A 19,754-nucleotide genomic window follows, 5' to 3' on the forward strand; every position below is an offset into this window, starting at 1 on the left:
GCACCTTTTAAGGTGCTTCAAACACAATATTCTCAATGAGCTGCAATAGCTTGTGTTCTAAGAATGTAAACAACGATGAATTAGATCGAGTTTTGTTTTAAACCAAGCGGAAAATACTAGAAATAATCATTCATTAAGAAAGCTAATCAGTTAAGGCTTTTAACTCGTGTAAAATGATTAACTGATATAAGAGGGATCAGTTCTTGCATATATCAGTTCAGTTATGGTGAGAACTGAACTGCCAATTACTCGAACCAATCAAATCAGTTTTAAAAACAATAGTTAAACAATTAATAACACAAGATATGTTTATGGATATTAAGAGACCTCAACTGCTCTTACGTCACCCTCTTCTACCACCTCAGATAGGTCTCACTAGAAGACTTTGATTTATACAAAGATATGTACAAACCCACTCAGCTTAGGACTTATACTACTGCCTAACTGAACTCCTAATCTATACTAAAGACAGCACCTTCCAGACAACATTTGTTTAATGTCTATGTGTCAAAGACTACTTACACAAGTTTTAAGTCTTTGTGCAAGACTCACTCAGCTAGTCAATAAGCTCAACTCTCTGTATATGTGAGTGATGGTGTGTGTGTGCATGAAAACTGAACTATGAATACATATGAAAGTGTTCTTACACACTGAGAATTTTGCTTTTATACTAAGCAGTTGGCATGCCCTTTTTTCTCTTTTGATCTTCACACACTTGTGTGTTCCACACAGTTTGTTCATTGTTCTTCACTGATCTTTATCTTCTATTTATAGGCAGCAAAGTTTGATAGTACAATGAGACTCAATTATTGTATATGTTGTATTTTGAATCAATTACTCGATATTTTTCTTGTACTTTTCGAGAGGCATTCTAGAACATTTTGGCTTTAAGTACTGCTGCAACGTCTACTATTGTCCTTTGACTGGACAAAATCTTTTCCTCGGTGCGTACAGCTGGATTCCATTGAATAAGCTTGTCGTGTTCTGCAAACTGATTGACTCCTAACTGATGTTCTGAACTGGTCAGTTGAACTGATCTTGAACTGGTTCGGTGAAATCAGTTGGCTCGTCAACTGAACTAATTTCGCTGCTTCAGTTGAACTGGTCAGCTAGGTTCTTCATCAGTTTAGCTCTTCATCAGCTGGCCAGGCTTTCGAAGGTCTTCTGCTGAACTGTCTATCAGCTGGACAGTCAGTTGAAATGGTTATTTGATATTTCAGTTGAACTGGTTCAGTTGGGCGATCAGTTGGCTCTTTCAATTTACGTCTCGATAGTTTCAGTTTTGGCTCGATAACTGATCAAGAGATCAGTTCGAATCTTGATCCGTTTCAGTTTCTGTACATTTAAATAAAATTATTAGAAACAAAATAAAAAATAACAAGTTTTGTGAATCTTTAAAATCAAGATTGTGAACATGAAATGTTCCAACATATACGTTTTTGAAAATTTTGCCCGAACCCTCAAAAAATTCCTCGTTGCTAAAATTTGCGTTCCAGTTTAAAATATGATCCAGCGAGTAAAAAAATTCCTCAGGGCCCATTTTTGAAATCTCATATAATTACACCATATATTAAAAATTATTTAATATAAACATTTATTCTTAATTGTCTCAGGTCTCCGTTCCTCGTTTGAGCACGAAAACTACTGAAAGCCCTTATGCATGAAACTTTAATGAACCATGAAATAATCATGCATTTAACGCTTTAAAATAATTCAACACATATTTTAAGAAAACCCTAAATTACATGTAATCAGGTTAAATAGTTTGAATTTTCTAGACCTTACATTTCAAGTGTTTATTTAGTGGAGTTTTTTTGAACTTTTTTGTTTTCTTCAAAAAAGACCCGATGCTTGACATTTGATTTTCCTTGTATTTTAAAATTGCATGTTATGAAAGCTTTAAATTTAACGTGAATAAATGCCACAGACCCAACACAATTTATAAGAGAGTGGGTCTCATGTGAGACCGTCTCACGGAACTTAATCTGTGAGACGGGTCAACTCTATCCATATTCACAATAAAAAATAATACTCTTAGCATAAAAAAATAATACTTTTTCAATGATGACCCAAATAAGAGATCCGTCTCACAAATACGATCTGTGAGACCATCTCACACAAGTTTTTGCCTTTATAACATAAAGATCTGTATGTGTGCGCGTCGAAAGCAAAGAGTAAAAAGGAAGAAAAGCAAGCAATAAAGAGAAAGCCACAATGTATAGTGAGGCAGAGAAGTGACTCTAATTAAGGCCAGATTGAGTCATCCATATCGGTCTGATCCACAACCATGTCCATGTTAAAAAGGGACTTGGCAGCCCAACTTGATTGGGTGTTCCCCGACGAGGGAGATGATGCACTTTCTGGTGACGACAATTGCCGCATACGCATGTGCACAACTTCTGCCTGTGCAAAGGCCAATTGAGTCTGCAATGAATCAATCTGTTGTTGTAAAGAAGATAGGGCTCCTACGCAACCGTAAACCGGATCCCTTATCCTTGCGTTCGCTTCGTAAACCATGGAACTAACAGCATCGCCTCTTTGATGCTCTTGCAATTCCTGCAAGTTCCAAGTTTCCAGTCACATTTTCATGTTTCTTAGATACTATGTCATACAACCTCCTCCCCCGTACATTCAAAAATAACTTATCGAGTCCAACTAATGTTAAATCTTGATTATATCCCAACTATAGCAGAAGCTTAATAAAATGATAAGAAAAACTAATGTTCGAAAAGTTTTCTAAATCGCAAATCAAAAGAGGCGAAGCTAATTAAGTTACAATTTTTATCTATTATACGGACATTGAAAAAGTTACAGAAAGATACAAAGAAAAGTGGTGACAAATGGTCTTGGGCTCACTTTTACTATTGATTCTTTGACCAAAAGCTATGCATGTTGTGTAGATATCCAATCAGCTAAATCAGAAGGCCGAAGCTTTCCCAAGTGGCAAGCTTACTAATTATCTCTGATGATGATGGTGAACATTAATTTGATCTTGTGGATTAGAACAACTTATGTTTTTAAGACATGTACACAATTTATTTGTCGAAATTGGGATATTAACTTGCAGCATCTTATTGACATTGCTGGCGCCAAACACCTTATGAACAAGGGCGGAGCCAATGTATTCACCACCCGGGCTTTAGCCCGGGTGGTGCTAAATTTTTTTAAAAAAATTATAGGTACATTTTGGTATAATTTTGGATAAAATTGATATTAGCTCGGGTAGATCAATTTAAAATATTAAAAGATTTTAGAGTTTAAAATTCTAGCCGGGTTAGACTTTGATTTCTGGCTCCGCCATTGCTTATGAACACTGGCAAACTTGTGGGGCTCATCGGCAGGAAAATAAGGCGCGAACACGCAATCGTCCCCACATCTCCTCCGGAGAAGCTTGCACGCTGCGCATGGGCACGCCGCCCCTTGTTTTCTACTGCTATCCTTCATTTCAATTACTTGTACGTATGTATATATTTACTTTAAATTCTACTCGCAGGTTAGATTAGAGATGAGGGAAGGAGTTAACTTGTGTTGGGGGCTTTATATTTTGAATAGATGGATATGCATGCATGCTTTATGAAAATTCTTGGATAGGTCCTACGTACCATAGAAGGAGCTTTTGATTTTGTTGGGCAAAATTGTTGTTCTTTCTTACTTTTTGTCCGAAGGCCCTTTTTTTGTCTTATTCTGCCACTGATATTTTGAATATTTTTTTAGTATTATATGCAATTAGCAGACGCATTTGGGCAATCGAATAATTATCTCGTAGCTTTATTTAATAAAGGAATCTCCTCAAAGTAAATATTGTACGAGTATCGATGCCACTTTCACATTGCATCCATTAGAAAAAACATAAATTTTCAATATATATTTCAGGCGAAAATCAGGTTTTTTTCCCCCTAACAAAGAGAGACAATCACTCAAATCAAACGAAAGGGTAATGCACTCTCAGAAGTTATATGATCAACGCTTTCGAAAAAAAAATTGATTAAATTATAATTTGATAATATAGATGAAAACAAAATGTATATAAAACCACAATGCTAGTTTTTCTATTATTTAATATACAAATATCAATGTTAACGTACGTTACAGTTTAAAATATTTGAATAGAAACAAAAACTTGTGTGAGACGGTCTCACGGATCGTATTTGTGAGATAAATATTTTATTTGGGTCATCAACGAAAAAATATTATTTTTTATGCTAAGAGTATTACTTTTTATTGTGAATATTGGTAAGATTAACCCGTCTCACAGATAAAGACTCATGAGATCGTCTTACAAGAAACTTATTCTTGAATATAAAAGTAAAAATGGGGTCATCATGGCAGTTGTAGAAGTTAAATTACCGTTGATGCTGAATAGTTTGGAGTAGGGGTGACTATTCGGTCAATTCGGTTACCGATCGAACCGAATTAGCCATAACCGAACCGAACCGAAATATATAGTCATAACCGAACCGAGCAAATTAATTTTAATAACCGATAAAAACCGAACCGAATTAACCGATTAGTTTAAAAAAATTGTGATTTAACTTTAATTATATATGTATTTTTTTTAACACTACAATTTACACAAATGCATAAAAAGACAGAATTAACCGATTAGTTTTAAAAAAAATTGTGATTTAACTTTAATTATATATATAATTTTTTTTTAACACTAAAGTTTATAGAAATGCATAAAAACATAAAATCACACACATCACAAATGTATAAGTTTTATTTGAACCCAATTAATACATATTATATCGATTTTAAAATTAAAAATTAAAATATTTATAAAAATTGATAAATTAAAAAATTTATTAAATTATTTATTATATCGGTTAATTCGGTTAACCGATTTCAAAATTTTGAAAACCGTAACAGAACCGAACCGAATTAGCCGATATAACCGAATTTTTTTAATTTGAAAACCAAATTTCCAAAATAACCGAACCGAATTTCCGAATTGGCTCGGTTCGGTCGGTTAATTTGGCTTAAACGAAATCTTGTTCACCCCTAGTTTGGAGTGTAGAGACAAGGAAGTAATAACGGTGCACACCGTTTATTTTGTTGCTCACGCCTTTGTGGGATTATGACTCTCCTACTTTCCTTTTATTTCGATGATTATAGTTATTAATTTAATTCAAATTCTTTAATAACATTATCGAGAACTAAATTAAATTGAAAATATTTTTTAAATTGAAAACATTTTTTAAAAAAAATATTCAAATAGTTGCTATTATTGTCGTTTAAAAGATGATTTTAACATAATTTTTTTAAAAAAATTACTTAAAAGAGACAAGCGACCCACCCACGCTCGTTTTATGTGGTCGAAAAAATCCATAATCTAGTATATATTTATAATAACTAATGAATTGGGATTTTGAAAACAAATTTATTGTTAAGAAAAAATTTGTATGAGACGGCCTCACGTGTCACGCCTCGAAACTTGGAATTGACACCAGCGTTGTTTAACAATCACACAATCGAAACAACAAGCCTTTTGTAGCACAATATAAACCGGACCAGTTTATATATATCATAATTTTAACACAAAGGAAACATTGTCTTTACAAACAAAATCACTAAACGACAGAAATAAATGTGGAAGCGTCTTACACAGTAATAAGCTATAATTCGAAATACAACTACTACTGATCTTGTGAATCACCAGCCCCAAAACTATTCTGATTCTTCGTCCTCAACCTGTTCTTCGGACTTATCTGGGAAAGATGAGTAAGGGGATGAGTATTTTGGGAATACTCAGTAAATGAGGGATATTGAACACAACATAATAATTTTATAACATTTTCGAAGCATACATATAAATACAGCATGTTTTTCATAAACGTAACATCGTATTCGTAACATAACGACACTGCGATTTTTCTCCTTTAACGGTTTCCTGACGTCAGTCCCTAAGTTTTGATCCTCTAAGGGGGCGAGGCCATAAAACGGTTCTATCCCACCATTAAGGGCCATATTTTGGAATTCCACCCATTTTCAGAGAATCCTCATAGTGTCAAACATAAACGTACCAAAATTTCGTAAAAACGTATAGACAAAACGACGGTACTCGACCGCATTTTTAAACCAAAACCGAAAATTTAAGTGCATAAACCCGAAATTTAAGTTTTAAAAACAAGCCCACTTACAGTGTCTGAATGCTAAGAAAACGTGGATGCTTGGCTTTGGAATTTGGATCGCTTCTCATTCTTGTTCGGACGGTGCTTCGGCTTCGATTTTTAGGCTAACTTTGTGACGATAATTGGACAGAGTTTCGGCTATGGAGCTTCTGAATTTCAAGAATTTCAGCAAGGGGAATTTCGAAAATTGGTGTAGGAGAATGAAAGAGGTGATGGGGTATTTATAGGGGAAAAGAACGGGGCTTGATATGGCACCTAAATCATACCAAATTCATGTCAAATCTCATAAATTTGACTCCCAATTTTCTTGCCAAGGCTGATGATATATCTTCCTAATTTGTGGGATTTAATCCTTGATTCCGACGCTTCTATTGGTTAAGGATCTGTGTAAAGGTTTTGATGGATTATTTCCAATTAACCTAGTATCTATCCATCATAACAATTAGGCAAACATAGTATAGGAGAATTTTCGAATTTTACTAGCAATATTCATGCCTTAGTTCTCCTAAAATTGTATGATATCTCAATCTCCTAAATCATCTTCCCAAATTTCGAAATTAAGCATGCCTTGATGTGAATATTATTGACTTGATACCCAATATTTTTAATATATAAAATTTCCAATACAAGGGTGTACAATATATTCCTCAATTATCTCAAGAATCTGATATCTTAATTTCCTTACACATGATTAAAAAAAGGTTGAGAAATTTTCGGTTCTCACATCACGAGTCGTATTTTGTGAGACAGATATCTTATTTGAGTCATCCATGAAAAAATATTACTTTTTATCCTAAATGTATTACTTTTTATTGTGGATATCGATAGAGTTGACACGTCTCACAAATAAAAATTCGTTAGACCGTCTCACAAGAAAGCTATTTTTTATTGTTTGTGCATATGACTATACTATATATAATATTTGGATCATGATAGAGACAAAATATTTAGTGTCGCGATGTGCTACCATTATTTTACTTTTCTATATACCCCACAATGTTATATACATTTTTAATTTTATAATTTTAATTTCTTAAATTCAAATTTTAAATTTTCCACAATTTTTATATTTTTTTTATGATTTCTTATTATTCAACTTCAAATTTTATTTTTAATTATAAAAAAATTATTATATTTCAGTTTTTCTAAAATCACTTTTATTAAAAAAAATTAATAAAATCGTGAAACTCACATAAATATAATTGTGAATTTTTTTTTATGCAAGTTATATTTTTTTATAAAAAAACATAACTAAAAGAATTTCATTTTTATCCATTGATATGCGAATAATTATTCATGATTTCACATATTTATATATTTTAAAAAAAAAACAAATCGGTATTGAAACACTTTCGGAATTCAAAAGCAGTTTCTTGCTCCCTTGAAGGAAAAGATATAAAGTTTTAATATATTTTCCTCATGTGGGCTTTTCTCAGTTATTATTTTAACTTGATGGTTGATTCTATAAAAAAAAAAAAAACAAATAAAGAGATTTTACACAAAAAACCCTCGTGATTCTAAAAATTGTGTATTAATTACACCATGTGAAATAAAAACTTGCAATCATTTTGCCTCAATATAATTAGAAGTTGTTAACACTCTTCATTGTCCTTTTAATCAACATTTCTCGATCTTTAAAATACCGATATAATGAAAAATGACGATTTGATACCAGAAATGTCAAATTGTTCGATGTCATCCCAGCATTCGACAAAATAAAATAAGACCAAAAACAAAAAAAAATCAACTTACAAGAACAATACTCTATATATTTCGACTACTTAGATGACAAAAATGGACTATTTTGGCAAATTTTTCTCTGGTAACGCACTACAGATCCCCCAAAGTAGACTAAATTAACGTGTATGGATCATTTAGCATTTGAATCTGAGTCACAATTTAAAGAACACTAAGTTCAACTGATATGATTAAGCCTTTTCTTTTAAGGATTGTGGTCTTCTACATCACAAAGATTAGGAAAAGATTTCTTCTTAATTTCGAATAGTATTCAGGATCCTTACTATATCTCTAAGTCAATAATTACTTTCAAATCCATTAAATTAATAAATTACTTGGAATGAAAGATTGAACCTCGGGCTAATATATCAAATAAATAATTTTTTGGAATTTCCTTTTCGAAGCAAGAATACCAAAATTTATTAGATAAATTAATATCGAATTATTGATGTCAACGTGATAATATTTAAATTATGGAGTTTCTTGATGCAAATATTTCATTTTAAAAATGAATAAGTATACATACTTTCTTAGTTGATGATATTTTTTTTAAAAAAATAATTATTATTTATTTCATTGAGAAATAGATGCATGGGCTGCGTTTTGATTGGGCTAGAGATAATAGACGCATGGCCAGCTGTGTTTAATGTCCAAATATTTAGCGCGCGACGGACTCTATCCCGCGCTATACACTGGTTTTTTCGGCATTCAGCGACGGTATTAACATAGTCGCATAGCCGGTTAAAAAAAAATAGCGACGGTTTAACAAAAATTCCGTCGCTAAATAATATAAGAGGAAGTTATAGATATATACATATTCAATATGAAGAAAAACAATTACTTCGCACCGTCCAATTGGACGTTTCCCCAAAACGGCACAAAAGCTGATCATACTACAACTTGGGTATTTGGAAGAAAGGTACACTATTACTTCAGTCATCTTCGGCATAATAAATAACTCAGATATTCTGAGTAAAAAGGGATTTTTGCAAGTTATCATTTTTTTGTACATATAAGTTCAAAGAAATGATTTATAATTCGATAATCGTTGATAGGACTTTGATGATAAACGTACAGGAAATTAATATATTGTGTGTATCAGAAGTTAGTGTTGTCAATACGAGTACACAACATGCAGCAGAAATTAATTATAATTAACATACAAGTATAACATGAATAAATAGAGACCAGATTTAAATTGTGCACAAGTATTTGTGCAACGTCTCATGGAAAAAATTCACTAGGAAAATATGTAATTTGTTTACATAAAACAATACTAGTGAAAATAAAAAAACTAAATTCCTTGACAATCCAAGGAATTAAAATGCATCAGAATAAAGCAAACTAAAAACTAGAGGCGTAAAAAACAAATAATAGAATAACAGTCTTAAATTAACACTCTGCGTCAGTGTTGTTTTTCACGTGTCTTCAACACCAATCAGCAACACGGTGATTATGTGAAGCAATCACACAAAGTTTTCAACATGAAAATTATCTTCAACTCTGAATGTCGGGTATGTTTAGAGAAAAACTCCAGCAGCTGCGTAAAAATACTCTTTCCGTAAGAACAAAATTCCTACAAATATGAAAACAAGAGTTTATTAGGAATAATAGCCTATTCAAATCTAAGATATTATATCTTAGAGATAAATATAAAAAACAAATCATATAGGATAAATGTAATCCTATCTAGGAATAAATCTCATTACTAGATCAAATCAAATTAGTCTAGAAATGCAAAACTCTTATTTTTTCAATTTAAATAAATGACAAATATTAATTAGGAATAAAATATTCTTTTCCATAATGTATATAAAATATCAATCGAACGAGCATGTATAATCCAGTAAATTTGCATGCACGAGCTGATGTCAAAATGTACGAGTTTAACGCGACATAATTCACACATTGAAACCATGCATGCGCTATAAGGAAAAAGGCTATCAGTGACGATCAAAACAATCAATATTTTAATTAGCGGCGTTTTTGAATTTCGTCATTAAATCAGTTGTCGTTGACCTATAACGACATTTTTCAACCGTCGTTAATGTTTGGAAGAAAATCGTCGCCAAACCATTTGATATTTATTTATTGCCCGCTTGTTTAAGACGGTTTTTGTTAAAAAAAAAAAACATACCTAAATTAAATAATTTTTTTATATATATGTTTTTTTTAAAAAAGTTAGATCTAGCATGGGCGCAATTCAATATAAAATATATATCAATAAGTTAATTTTCTATAATATATATATATATATATATATATATATATATATATATATAGTTTTGTTATGCTGCACATCTATCGTATATACCTATGTGAGCACCGATGAGATGTCACTCACCATTAGATGTGATGAAATATAGTATTTATAAAGTTGAAGCCATGAACCTAATATACAGTATTAGACGAAAACACAAGTTAGAGTAATTAAAATGCATGAAATTTTGCAAAAAGGAAAAAACTTGCTCATAACATAGGAAAAAAAATGAATATCGTTGAAAAAATGATGGAGAGAGTATAATATATACGCAACTAGCGACGAAAATTATACATAAATCGTAGCTAGTGATGGAATTCATAAAACCGGGGTTTTAAAATAAAAATCATCCCAAATTTCAAATTATTGATATGATTTGATTAAATCGTCCATACATATAGGGACGGTTTTATGAATTCTGTCACTAATTTGAACGTTAAAAAAAAGTGATGGGCATGTCATTAGGGGTGTTTAAACTTCAGATAAAACCGAAAAACCGAAAATCCAAACCGAAAAAACCAAACACCGAACCGAACCAAAAGCCGAATTTTGTAATTCGGATATAAATATGAAAACCGAAGTTTATTTGGTTCGGTTTCGAATTATAAATGTCTAACCGAAAAAACCGAAATTCATTAAATTAATAATTTTTTTATATTTTAATTTATATTATATATTTTGATATGATATTTAGTGAATGAAAAACCATTTTGAATAATTTTTAGTTGATTGTTGTTTGTTTAATTAATTTAGATCTTATATTTAAAAATTTTACTAAGAAAACGTGTAGAAAGTTAATATATTATATTTTACAATATACTTATATTATTAATTTAAATAATTATACTAAAACCGAATTAACCGACCGAAATAACCGAACTGTTTTAGTAGAAAACCGAACCGAATCGAAGAAAAATGGTTCGAATATCGGATTATATATTTCTAAAACCGAAAACCGAAAAAACCGAAATAAAAAATCGAAAATCGAATCAAACTGACCGATGAACACCCCTACCTATCATGACGGAAGGATCGTCCTACATTGCCAAGAGAAGTAGTACTGTCGTATATTTTTGGCCTAATTTTCTGAAAAAGTAGTGGTTGATTAGCTTAGGGATTCGTGAACAAACAATTTGGCAACAAAACAATTATTGGATCAACCACTCCATCGCGTAGTGTTCCCTACAAGATCCCATTGTTCGCATAGGGGAAAACCCAATTTAAGAACAAATAATTGCTGAATATGACATAACAATATTCCAAATATATTACGATTATCTATGTTATGTAATCCTTTTTTTGTAAAATTGTTTTACACATTTCTTTCAAATATAGAATGACGAGTAGAATGGAGGATGTGGATCTCTTTTCATGACAAGAAGAAAAAAAATAACGATTTTTTCATAGTATATGTAAAATCGATCATGTATCGTTTTATTAAAATCTATTGATGATGATAACGGTGTAACTCAAAATTTTGAATTGTTCAACAGCCCAAGTGCTAAGTTTCGATCTTTATCCCAGCAAGAACATTTGTTGCTTAGCAAAAATTTCACTCTCAAGAATTTTATTACATTGCAATTCATGAGAATTGTACGTGTGACTTTGAATCTGATATCAATTATAAGATCTTGCATATGATATTTTACCAAAAATTATAAATTGTCGGTGACTGTGTAACTCAGATATTTGGTATTGCATAATATCATAAACGTTTAAAGAACTTATTGTTCCCCAAAACTATATATGTAATGTTAATAATAAAGGCTTTTGTTCAAGTTTTTAAAATGAATAGGTGTTCAAATTTCTAAAATGAATAGGGGCATTGTTAAAACGAGTGCGTACAAAACATTGCAAAATAGAAAGAAAACCATTGGCAATGATTTGGAGAATAAAACAAACTTCCTTTAAAAATAATGCAATTTTTTTTTAAAAAAATATTATCTGTTATTTTTGGGTCCCTTTTAAATGTCATTTTGCTCCTTGGGTTCCCCTTTCTGAAAGTAAAACACGAAAACGAAAGTTTAGCAGCAATTGGACACTTCTGTCCCCCATCCTTTCCTTTGCCCCATTCTTCACCAATTATTATTTAGTTTCTCATTGACCAATTTGCCCTCATGATTTATTTATTTTCAATTTTATTTCAAATATATTTATACATAAGGTTGTGCAACATTTGGCTAATTCGGAAGTTCGGTTTTGAAATTTTAAACAATCGGATAATTCGGTTAGGTTTCGTTTCAATATGAAAAATTCGGTGAAACCGAATTAATCGATTTAGTGTATATATTAATTTAAATTGTATATGAACATTAAAAATACATTAGAAAAAAAAAATCCAATTTTTCATACATTAGAAGGAAGCTCATTCGTCCAATGATTTATCTTCAATATCTTTATTTATTATTGATATTTATTGTTCAATTTTTCTTGTTATTTATGAGCTCTGCAATATTTTCTTTTTGTGTGTGTTAAAATTCACATTTTTTTAAAAAATATCGGTTATTTGGGTTAATTCGATTTCTATGAATATTTCGATCGGTTCGATTCTTCGAAAAATAAAATCGGTTAAATCAATTGTATGTCTATTCAGTTCGGTTGGTAATCGAATAGACCGATTGCACACCCTTATTTATACAACATAAGAATACATATAGACGATTTCTGATAACCGTTAAAAATAATTCACTACACATTTTTATTTTTTTTAAACATTAAGTTATATGAGTATGTCTCATGTGAGACCGTCTCACGGATCTCAATTTGTGAGACGGGTCAACTCTACTCATATTCACCATAAAAAATAGTAATTTTAGCATAAAAAAACAATACTATTTCATGGATTACCCAAATAAAGATCCGTATCACAAAATTTGACCCGTGAGACCGTCTCACACAAGTTTTTGCCAAAATATATAAAATCTCATCGATAAAAAGTTATCATTATAGATAATTTATATAAATTTTTTTTTTCGAACATCGATATTCGGTCATATAAATTATCTGGAAAAAAATTTAAAATCCAGAGTTAGTAATAGAAATAAGGTTTTATATTTATTATCTCAAATTTAATTAAAGTACAAATTTGTATTCAAAAAAAAGACTATCTGAAAATGTAAGAGATGGATATTTTAGTAACTTCAGCTAAACTGTAGTCCATACGCAGTCCCTCTCCAGCTTCTCCCCTTTCCTCTGTTCACATGCATTCTTTCCTATTTTTATTCTTCTTTTATTATCTACAACAAAAGACAGGAAACTTTTTGTTTCACTCCATTTTCAAATTTCACTCGATCCTCAGAATCTTCGACGGGTACGATATGATCTGCTTGTCTGAACAAATCAAATCCAACCGTTAGATTTCCTTAAGAATATATTCCGGGGGGTTATGGTCGAACTCATCCTCTTGGTGTAGCTTCTGCATTTTCTTGCCAGGTTTTTTTCCGTCCAAGTGTTGATTTGTGGCTCTGCATGTAAATATTCAAGTCCTCTGTTCATGGCGGATATCAATCAAGTACGCAGTAGCATCGGGGACAGTGGAAATGGGAGCAGGGATGAGGTGAAAAGGGAAGATATAGAAGCCGCCATTGCCAAATCCATGGAGCTTAGAGCGCTTCACGCTGCTCTGATGCAGGGGAATAGCCCTGTTAAGCTAAGATTCGACTTGGCTTCTCCTGTTTCTTGCAACGCTTCCCAGTTCTCTGCACAAGATTACCCTGTTTTCACACCAGTGAGTATTCATTTCTCGACCCTTTTCTCCCTGTTTGCGGGCTTTGAGTTTTCAACCTTTAGACATATAATTATATCATTTTTCTTGTGAAAATTGAGTTTCCAGACTTGAGACTTTTGAGTCTTACTCAGAGTACAGAGTCTAAAACATTAATGCTCTAACAAGCTAACAAGTTTGGAGTTGAGCACTGCTTTCTTCATTTTTTTCCTTTTCTCCTTCTTGTGAGTGTAACTGTAAAAGAAATCAGATCGAGTAAAGGGTTAATGGATATGTGTTTAGAGTTCTAACTTGAAGTCAAAATCGTATCAAGATTTTGATTTTAGCCCACTATGGATTAGATTAAGTCATATTTATCTACTGATTTTCTTGGATCAAACGGTACTTAATGGCGAATTTTAACAGAGTTATGAAGATGAATCCTTACCAGGGTATCAACATGTGTTGGAGAATGGGAATTACGCTGAAATTTGGGGTGAGTATTCCTCAGACAGGGAAATTGCTAATGAAACTGTCTCAACAGAATATAGATTGCTAAATCCATTTTCCAGGAAAGGGTTACCCTCCGGATTGGTAAGCTTTGATAGTCACATATCTCCTTCAGATTATCAAAATTCTGCAGTATGTTCTTGCGCTAATAATATTACCGTTCTTGGAGCATCGCCTGGGCCTGATTCCTGCAAGTCCAGGAGGAGTAGTTTAGGAGACCTTACACTTATACCAGCTTCATCTTGCAACAAATGCAAGCCTGCTATTATAAGTATTGAATCAGATGGCGTTACGAAGAACAGCAAGAAGTCCAACATGATCGTGCCTTATGCTGATTCAAACCCGTCCCTTAATTCGCAACCGTCAAATAAGGGAATGAACTTTTCATGCCTGTTTCCCAGGATAAAGAAGAAGAGCAAGGATGAAGGTTCACCCGTTCGGCCAAGTACAGAGGAAGTTTCTCAAACTAGCAAGGATTCAGAGATAGTATCAATTGAGACGTTGAAGAAGGAGCTAATCAAAGCGAACGAAAGTCGAGATGCAGCCTTGGTCGAAGTAGCCGAAATGAAGTCTGTATTAGGGGAACTAAGCCATAAGTTGGAGTATTTGGAAACTTACTGTGAAGAATTAAAAAAGGCCTTGCAAGTAAAGAATCCTCAGACACATCCTACAAAAGCTGGGAAATCTGTTTATGGCAATGGAGAAAATATCATGCCGGTAAGTGAGGAAGAGTTGGTTGAGGGATTTTTGCAGCTTGTTTCAGAATCAAGACTAACAGTGAAGCAATTCTGCAAGATTTTAGTAGGGCAGATTCAAGAAACTGATCACACCTCTGTGAACAATCTGAACTTGGTGCTCCAACCATACAACCTTTCTCTAAATTCGAAGTACATAAAACCAGTGCTCTACCACTTAGAGGCTGTCATAAACCAATCACTCTTCCAAGATTTCGAGAACAGCATGTTCCAGAGAAATGGAACCCCAAAAATCCTCGACCCCAAACAAGATCGCAACGAGAAGTTTAATTCGTTTGTCGCATTGCGAAATCTAAGCTGGAACGATGTGCTGCATAAAGGGATCAACTGCTTCAGCGACGAATTCAGCAAGTTCTGTGATAATAAAATGGGTGGCATTCTAGCAACTCTACGGTGGACTAAACCATGGTCCGAGCAGCTTCTGCAAGCATTTTTCGCTGCTGCAAAATCTATTTGGTTACTACATTTGCTTGCATTTTCATCTGATCCTCCATTCTGCATCATGAGGGTCTATGAAAGTAGGCCATTCGAAGCTCGTTATATGGAGGATATTTTCGCGGAGAGGCAGAGATTACAGAATACTGGAAGGGTTAAAATTATGGTGTTGCCTGGTTTTTACGTGCAGGATAGAGTAGTCAGGTGTAAGGTTCTTTGCAAATATAAACATGTGACTTAAATTCCAACGTTGGTTTGATATTCATTTGTTATCTCAATGTGGTAATGCAGCTTGTGACTTACTTAGTTTTAGTTCTTAATTACTTTAAAATTTTATATGTTCTTTTGATGGCTTCAACATTGTAAATGAGGATCAATAGCAGCTTCAAGAACCAAAGAATGAGTGTTGATTTGGAAGCTGTTTTAATTTTTAATTTTTTTTTAAAGATTATGATAATATATCTTATAATAATAATAAAAAATTGTACAAAAGCTAAAAGAATATTTTATTCCAACAAATCAATGGATAGTACAAGAACTAATGGATTTTGATAAACGCATTGGCACATGTGGTGGGCCTTTCTTTGTCACCCATCATAAAATAAGACAATGACAATGACAGGCTAACGGCTCACACAGTTCTAGAATTGAAGCCCAAATCATTAATGGGCTTATCATGAGGTTGGCCCATAGAACGTTTAATTTGTAATTCAGATTATTTCGATAAACTAAGCATCGAGGCACAAGCGTTGCGTGTGTCATGAATATATGAGGCTAATCTATTAAATATTTATGATATTACAACACCATGACACCAAAACATTATATACTTGACCCATGAAAAGCAAGGGATTCAGAATCATAAATAAATATGTCAAACTCAATTTGTTACCTCACATGATATTGGTGTTGATCATAAAAAATGATATTCTTTTGAAACAGTAATATCATCTCATGTGAAAAAATGATAAACTTTAATGTACAAGAAGTAAACAAATAGTCAAAAGATTGTCCAAAAATATAATAATATCATAAAATTAAAATTTATTGAATATTAAAGCTTACTATTTATCTTCTACATTCAACTAATAAATTGAATAAAATTATTAAAGTTGTAGTTATCTTTAAGCATTTTAGGCATAAGCTAAACCATATCTCGTCTAGCGTAATAAGAAAATATTCATTTTATGAACACTATTTGTCGAATTCCTGCCACCATCATATGCGTTCTCCACGTATAAATTTTCATATTTAAATACATATGCAGCAAATATTCAAATATGTCATATCAGTAAGATGCAAATGTGGCATATAAAAGATCAAAATCTGTTAGATCTTGAAATATTTGAGTTTAAAATCTACCAACCAAAATGTAAATTTGTCTGTAAAGATTATAATTAAAAAAAATGTCTAAGAAGCCATAATAATGATGATTTAGTGAATCTGTTGAGAATATCTGAGAGATTAGATAATAAGACCTTGAAGCTCGTAATAAATACATTATCTCACCTGCAAGATCAAAACGAACAAAAGAATTTCATATGATCACTAATATGAAGCAACATAACATGTTCGAATCAGAATTTCGGAGTTTGACAAATTGAGCGTTTGAAGATTACAGAACTGATCAATTCAACTGAACGTAACTGAACTGAAATGATTTGAACGGAAGTTGCCCGACTGATAATTAATGTGCTAAACAATCGAAGGCAACTGAACTGATTAGAGCTAACTGAAGCTGTGTAGCAAAATGAACTATCAGTTAAGACTGATCAGTTACACTGTCAGTTCATCGAATCGGCTATAGAGTCAACTGATAAATCATCTTGGCATGTCATCAGTTAAATAGCGTAGCCAAACAGCTGGACAACATCAGTTACAAATTGTTGCACAACTGATTATGCTTTTCAAAATATTATTAAACGAAAAATCAGTTGGAATTGGCAAAATAAGGTCTGATCGAGGGACTGAATTTGTCAATCAAAATATTTCTCAATTTTTAGAAAATACTGGAGTTAAGCATGAGTTGTTAGAAGCTATAACACCTCAGTAAAATGGTGTAGCTGAAAGAAGAAATTGTACGTTTAAAGAAGCAACTAGAACAATGCTTGCTGATTCTGGTATATCTCAAAGATTTTGTGCAAAAGCAGTAAACACAACGTGTTATACTTAGAACAGATCAATGATTAATAAAATTATTTGAAAACACCGTATGAGATCTGGCATGGACAGAAAAGTGCGGTGTCCTACTTCAGAATATTTGGTTGCAGATGTTTTATTCATAATAATGGCAAAAACTATTTGAAAACTTTTGATGCTAAATCTGCAGAAGGAATATTTCTGGGTTATTCATCACTTAGTAAAGCTTATATAGTGTTTAATAAATGTACTTTGAATGTAGAAGAATCAATTCATGTCGTATTTGATGAATCTGCACTAACTGATAAGCCAACTGATCCAGTTGAGCTAAATGATCGCTTTACAGAAATCAGTTTGGAGGATGATACTGAAGAAGAAGTTCACATAAATCGAAATATATTTCAAACACCAGAACCAGAAACAGTGGATCAAACGGTTGAACAAGATGATATCCAAATGCCAACTAAAACCGCAACAACTGAAACTGAAATAGACATTCAGTTATAGACTGAACCATTTGCTGAAGTCGATCCGACTAATCCCAACTACAGATGGAACAAATCACATCCACAAGAATTGGTGACAGGTAATCCATCTGATCCGGTCAGAAATAGAAACTAAATGTTTAATTTATTTGTTCATTCAACATTTGTTTCTCAACTTGAGCTGAAGAAAACTGATGAAGCTCTAGCTGATCTTAACTGGATAAATGCTATGCAAGAAGAGCTAAATCAGTTTATCAATAACAATGTATAGACTTTAGTTCCAAGACCAGTTTCTAAAACTCGATATTTGAACTAGAATCCATCAAAAATCTCGAAGTATTATTAACATTTTTGGTTTGTTTCAGTCTCAGTTTTCAACAACGGTGACAAAAAATATAATAAATTTCTATGTTGCATATTAAATGCAACAAATTAATAATAAAACAATAATTTTTTCAACTAATATCCAAGATAAATAATCCAAAACTCAATAAGTCAAGTACGTCAATTGTAACCAGTGTCAATCAAAATTCTAAACCAGGCGAGCTGTGTCATGTACAAGAGACACAGCATGTACAAGAGAACAATGAAATAGCCTAATTGTTTTATTGGTCTGAATGAAGTATTTTGTATTGCTCCATATTCACCGTACAATATGTAAAATTCGTACAAAAATCATATTCAAATGATAGCCTTATTAGTGATAAATATAAGATTCTTATTAAAAAAAATTAATCTTAGATTAAATTATAACAGTAACTTTTTTCTAATATTGTTCTAACTATTAAAAATACATCACGACCAATTTTCTAAACCGTGCAAAAACGAAGGAAAATTCGTAATTTAATATCTCGAAAATACATTCTTCAATATTTTTTTATAATTATTGATTAAATATTTGATATTATATAATCTACTAATTTAATACAGATCAGAACCATATATTTTCTTTTTTAAAAAATTAAATTAATGTTAAACCAAATCCACAAGCAAGAAAGCCAAGAAAATTCATCATTCTTACCAAGAATTATTGAATATCATGAGCTAAAACCTACTCTTAAAGGTAGTATCGATAACCGCAATCAATACACACAATTAATAAGAGTTTGAGATCAATAGCACAATAAAAATACAAACAAACAAAACCAAATAAAAAATTCGATAGCCAAACAATTAGAAAAAGAATTAGACATTTAAAAGAACAAGAAAATCGAACCTTGTATGTTATACTATTTCCTATAAAAATAAAAAATAAAAATTGAATGAGAGAGGAAATAAACAAGAAAAAGAAGAAATGGATAAAAGAAGAGGAGATGAAATAGCGGAGAAGCAAATAAACTCAAACCTAAAAAATTAGTTTAAAATAAGCCCAAATTAACCCAGCCATTAAATATTCACAACATCAAATGTTGTTGTTGGTACACACTGCATGGGATCCAGATCCATAATTGAGCTATGTGGTATGCAAAATATTGTTGGAATGATTTTCTTTATAAGAAATGTAATTATAAAGGAATTTTTGTACAAAAGAAATATTTTAATGTCTTTATAAGCAATTTCCCCAAAAAAATTCAAAAATTTCAGTTATATCCTTCATAT

At 31.9% G+C, this 19,754-nt stretch overlaps 2 protein-coding genes across 2 annotated transcripts; one reads left to right on the forward strand and one right to left on the reverse strand.

The window, feature by feature from the left end:
- Nucleotides 1-2,136: 2,136 nt before the first annotated feature.
- LOC140812387 (LOB domain-containing protein 4-like) lies at nt 2,137-3,487 on the reverse strand. Its single transcript, XM_073170645.1, has 3 exons — nt 3,314-3,487; nt 3,062-3,107; nt 2,137-2,556 (listed from the first exon to the last, which is right to left on the reverse strand). The coding sequence occupies exons 1-3, from the start codon at nt 3,442-3,444 to the stop codon at nt 2,245-2,247; spliced, it is 489 nt and encodes a 162-aa protein (XP_073026746.1). The 5' UTR covers nt 3,445-3,487; the 3' UTR covers nt 2,137-2,244.
- A 9,842-nt stretch (nt 3,488-13,329) lies between these two features.
- Nucleotides 13,330-15,941, forward strand: LOC140830645 (IRK-interacting protein-like). The gene is made up of 2 exons (XM_073194064.1): nt 13,330-13,855; nt 14,258-15,941. Exons 1-2 carry the CDS (start codon nt 13,622-13,624, stop codon nt 15,770-15,772), a joined length of 1,749 nt encoding a protein of 582 aa, XP_073050165.1. The 5' UTR covers nt 13,330-13,621; the 3' UTR covers nt 15,773-15,941.
- The last annotated feature ends 3,813 nt before the right edge of the window (nt 15,942-19,754 follow it).

This window comes from Primulina eburnea, chromosome 1, assembly GCF_022965805.1.
Source record: "Primulina eburnea isolate SZY01 chromosome 1, ASM2296580v1, whole genome shotgun sequence".
In the NCBI taxonomy this organism is placed as follows: Eukaryota; Viridiplantae; Streptophyta; class Magnoliopsida; order Lamiales; family Gesneriaceae; genus Primulina; species Primulina eburnea.

Excerpts from the sequence above, each read along its gene's own strand:
- LOC140812387 (XM_073170645.1), bottom strand. The coding sequence starts at position 3,444 with ATGAAGGATAGCAGTAGAAAACAAGGGGCGGCGTGCCCATGCGCAGCG. Across the intron at positions 3,108-3,313 it reads GAGCCCCACAAGTTTGCCAG|TGTTCATAAGGTGTTTGGCG; the intron begins TGTTCATAAGCA and ends TGGCTCCGCCCT. Across the intron at positions 2,557-3,061 it reads ATGTCAATAAGATGCTGCAA|GAATTGCAAGAGCATCAAAG; the intron begins GTTAATATCCCA and ends TGGAACTTGCAG.
- LOC140830645 (XM_073194064.1), top strand. The coding sequence starts at position 13,622 with ATGGCGGATATCAATCAAGTACGCAGTAGCATCGGGGACAGTGGAAAT. Across the intron at positions 13,856-14,257 it reads ATTACCCTGTTTTCACACCA|AGTTATGAAGATGAATCCTT; the intron begins GTGAGTATTCAT and ends GAATTTTAACAG.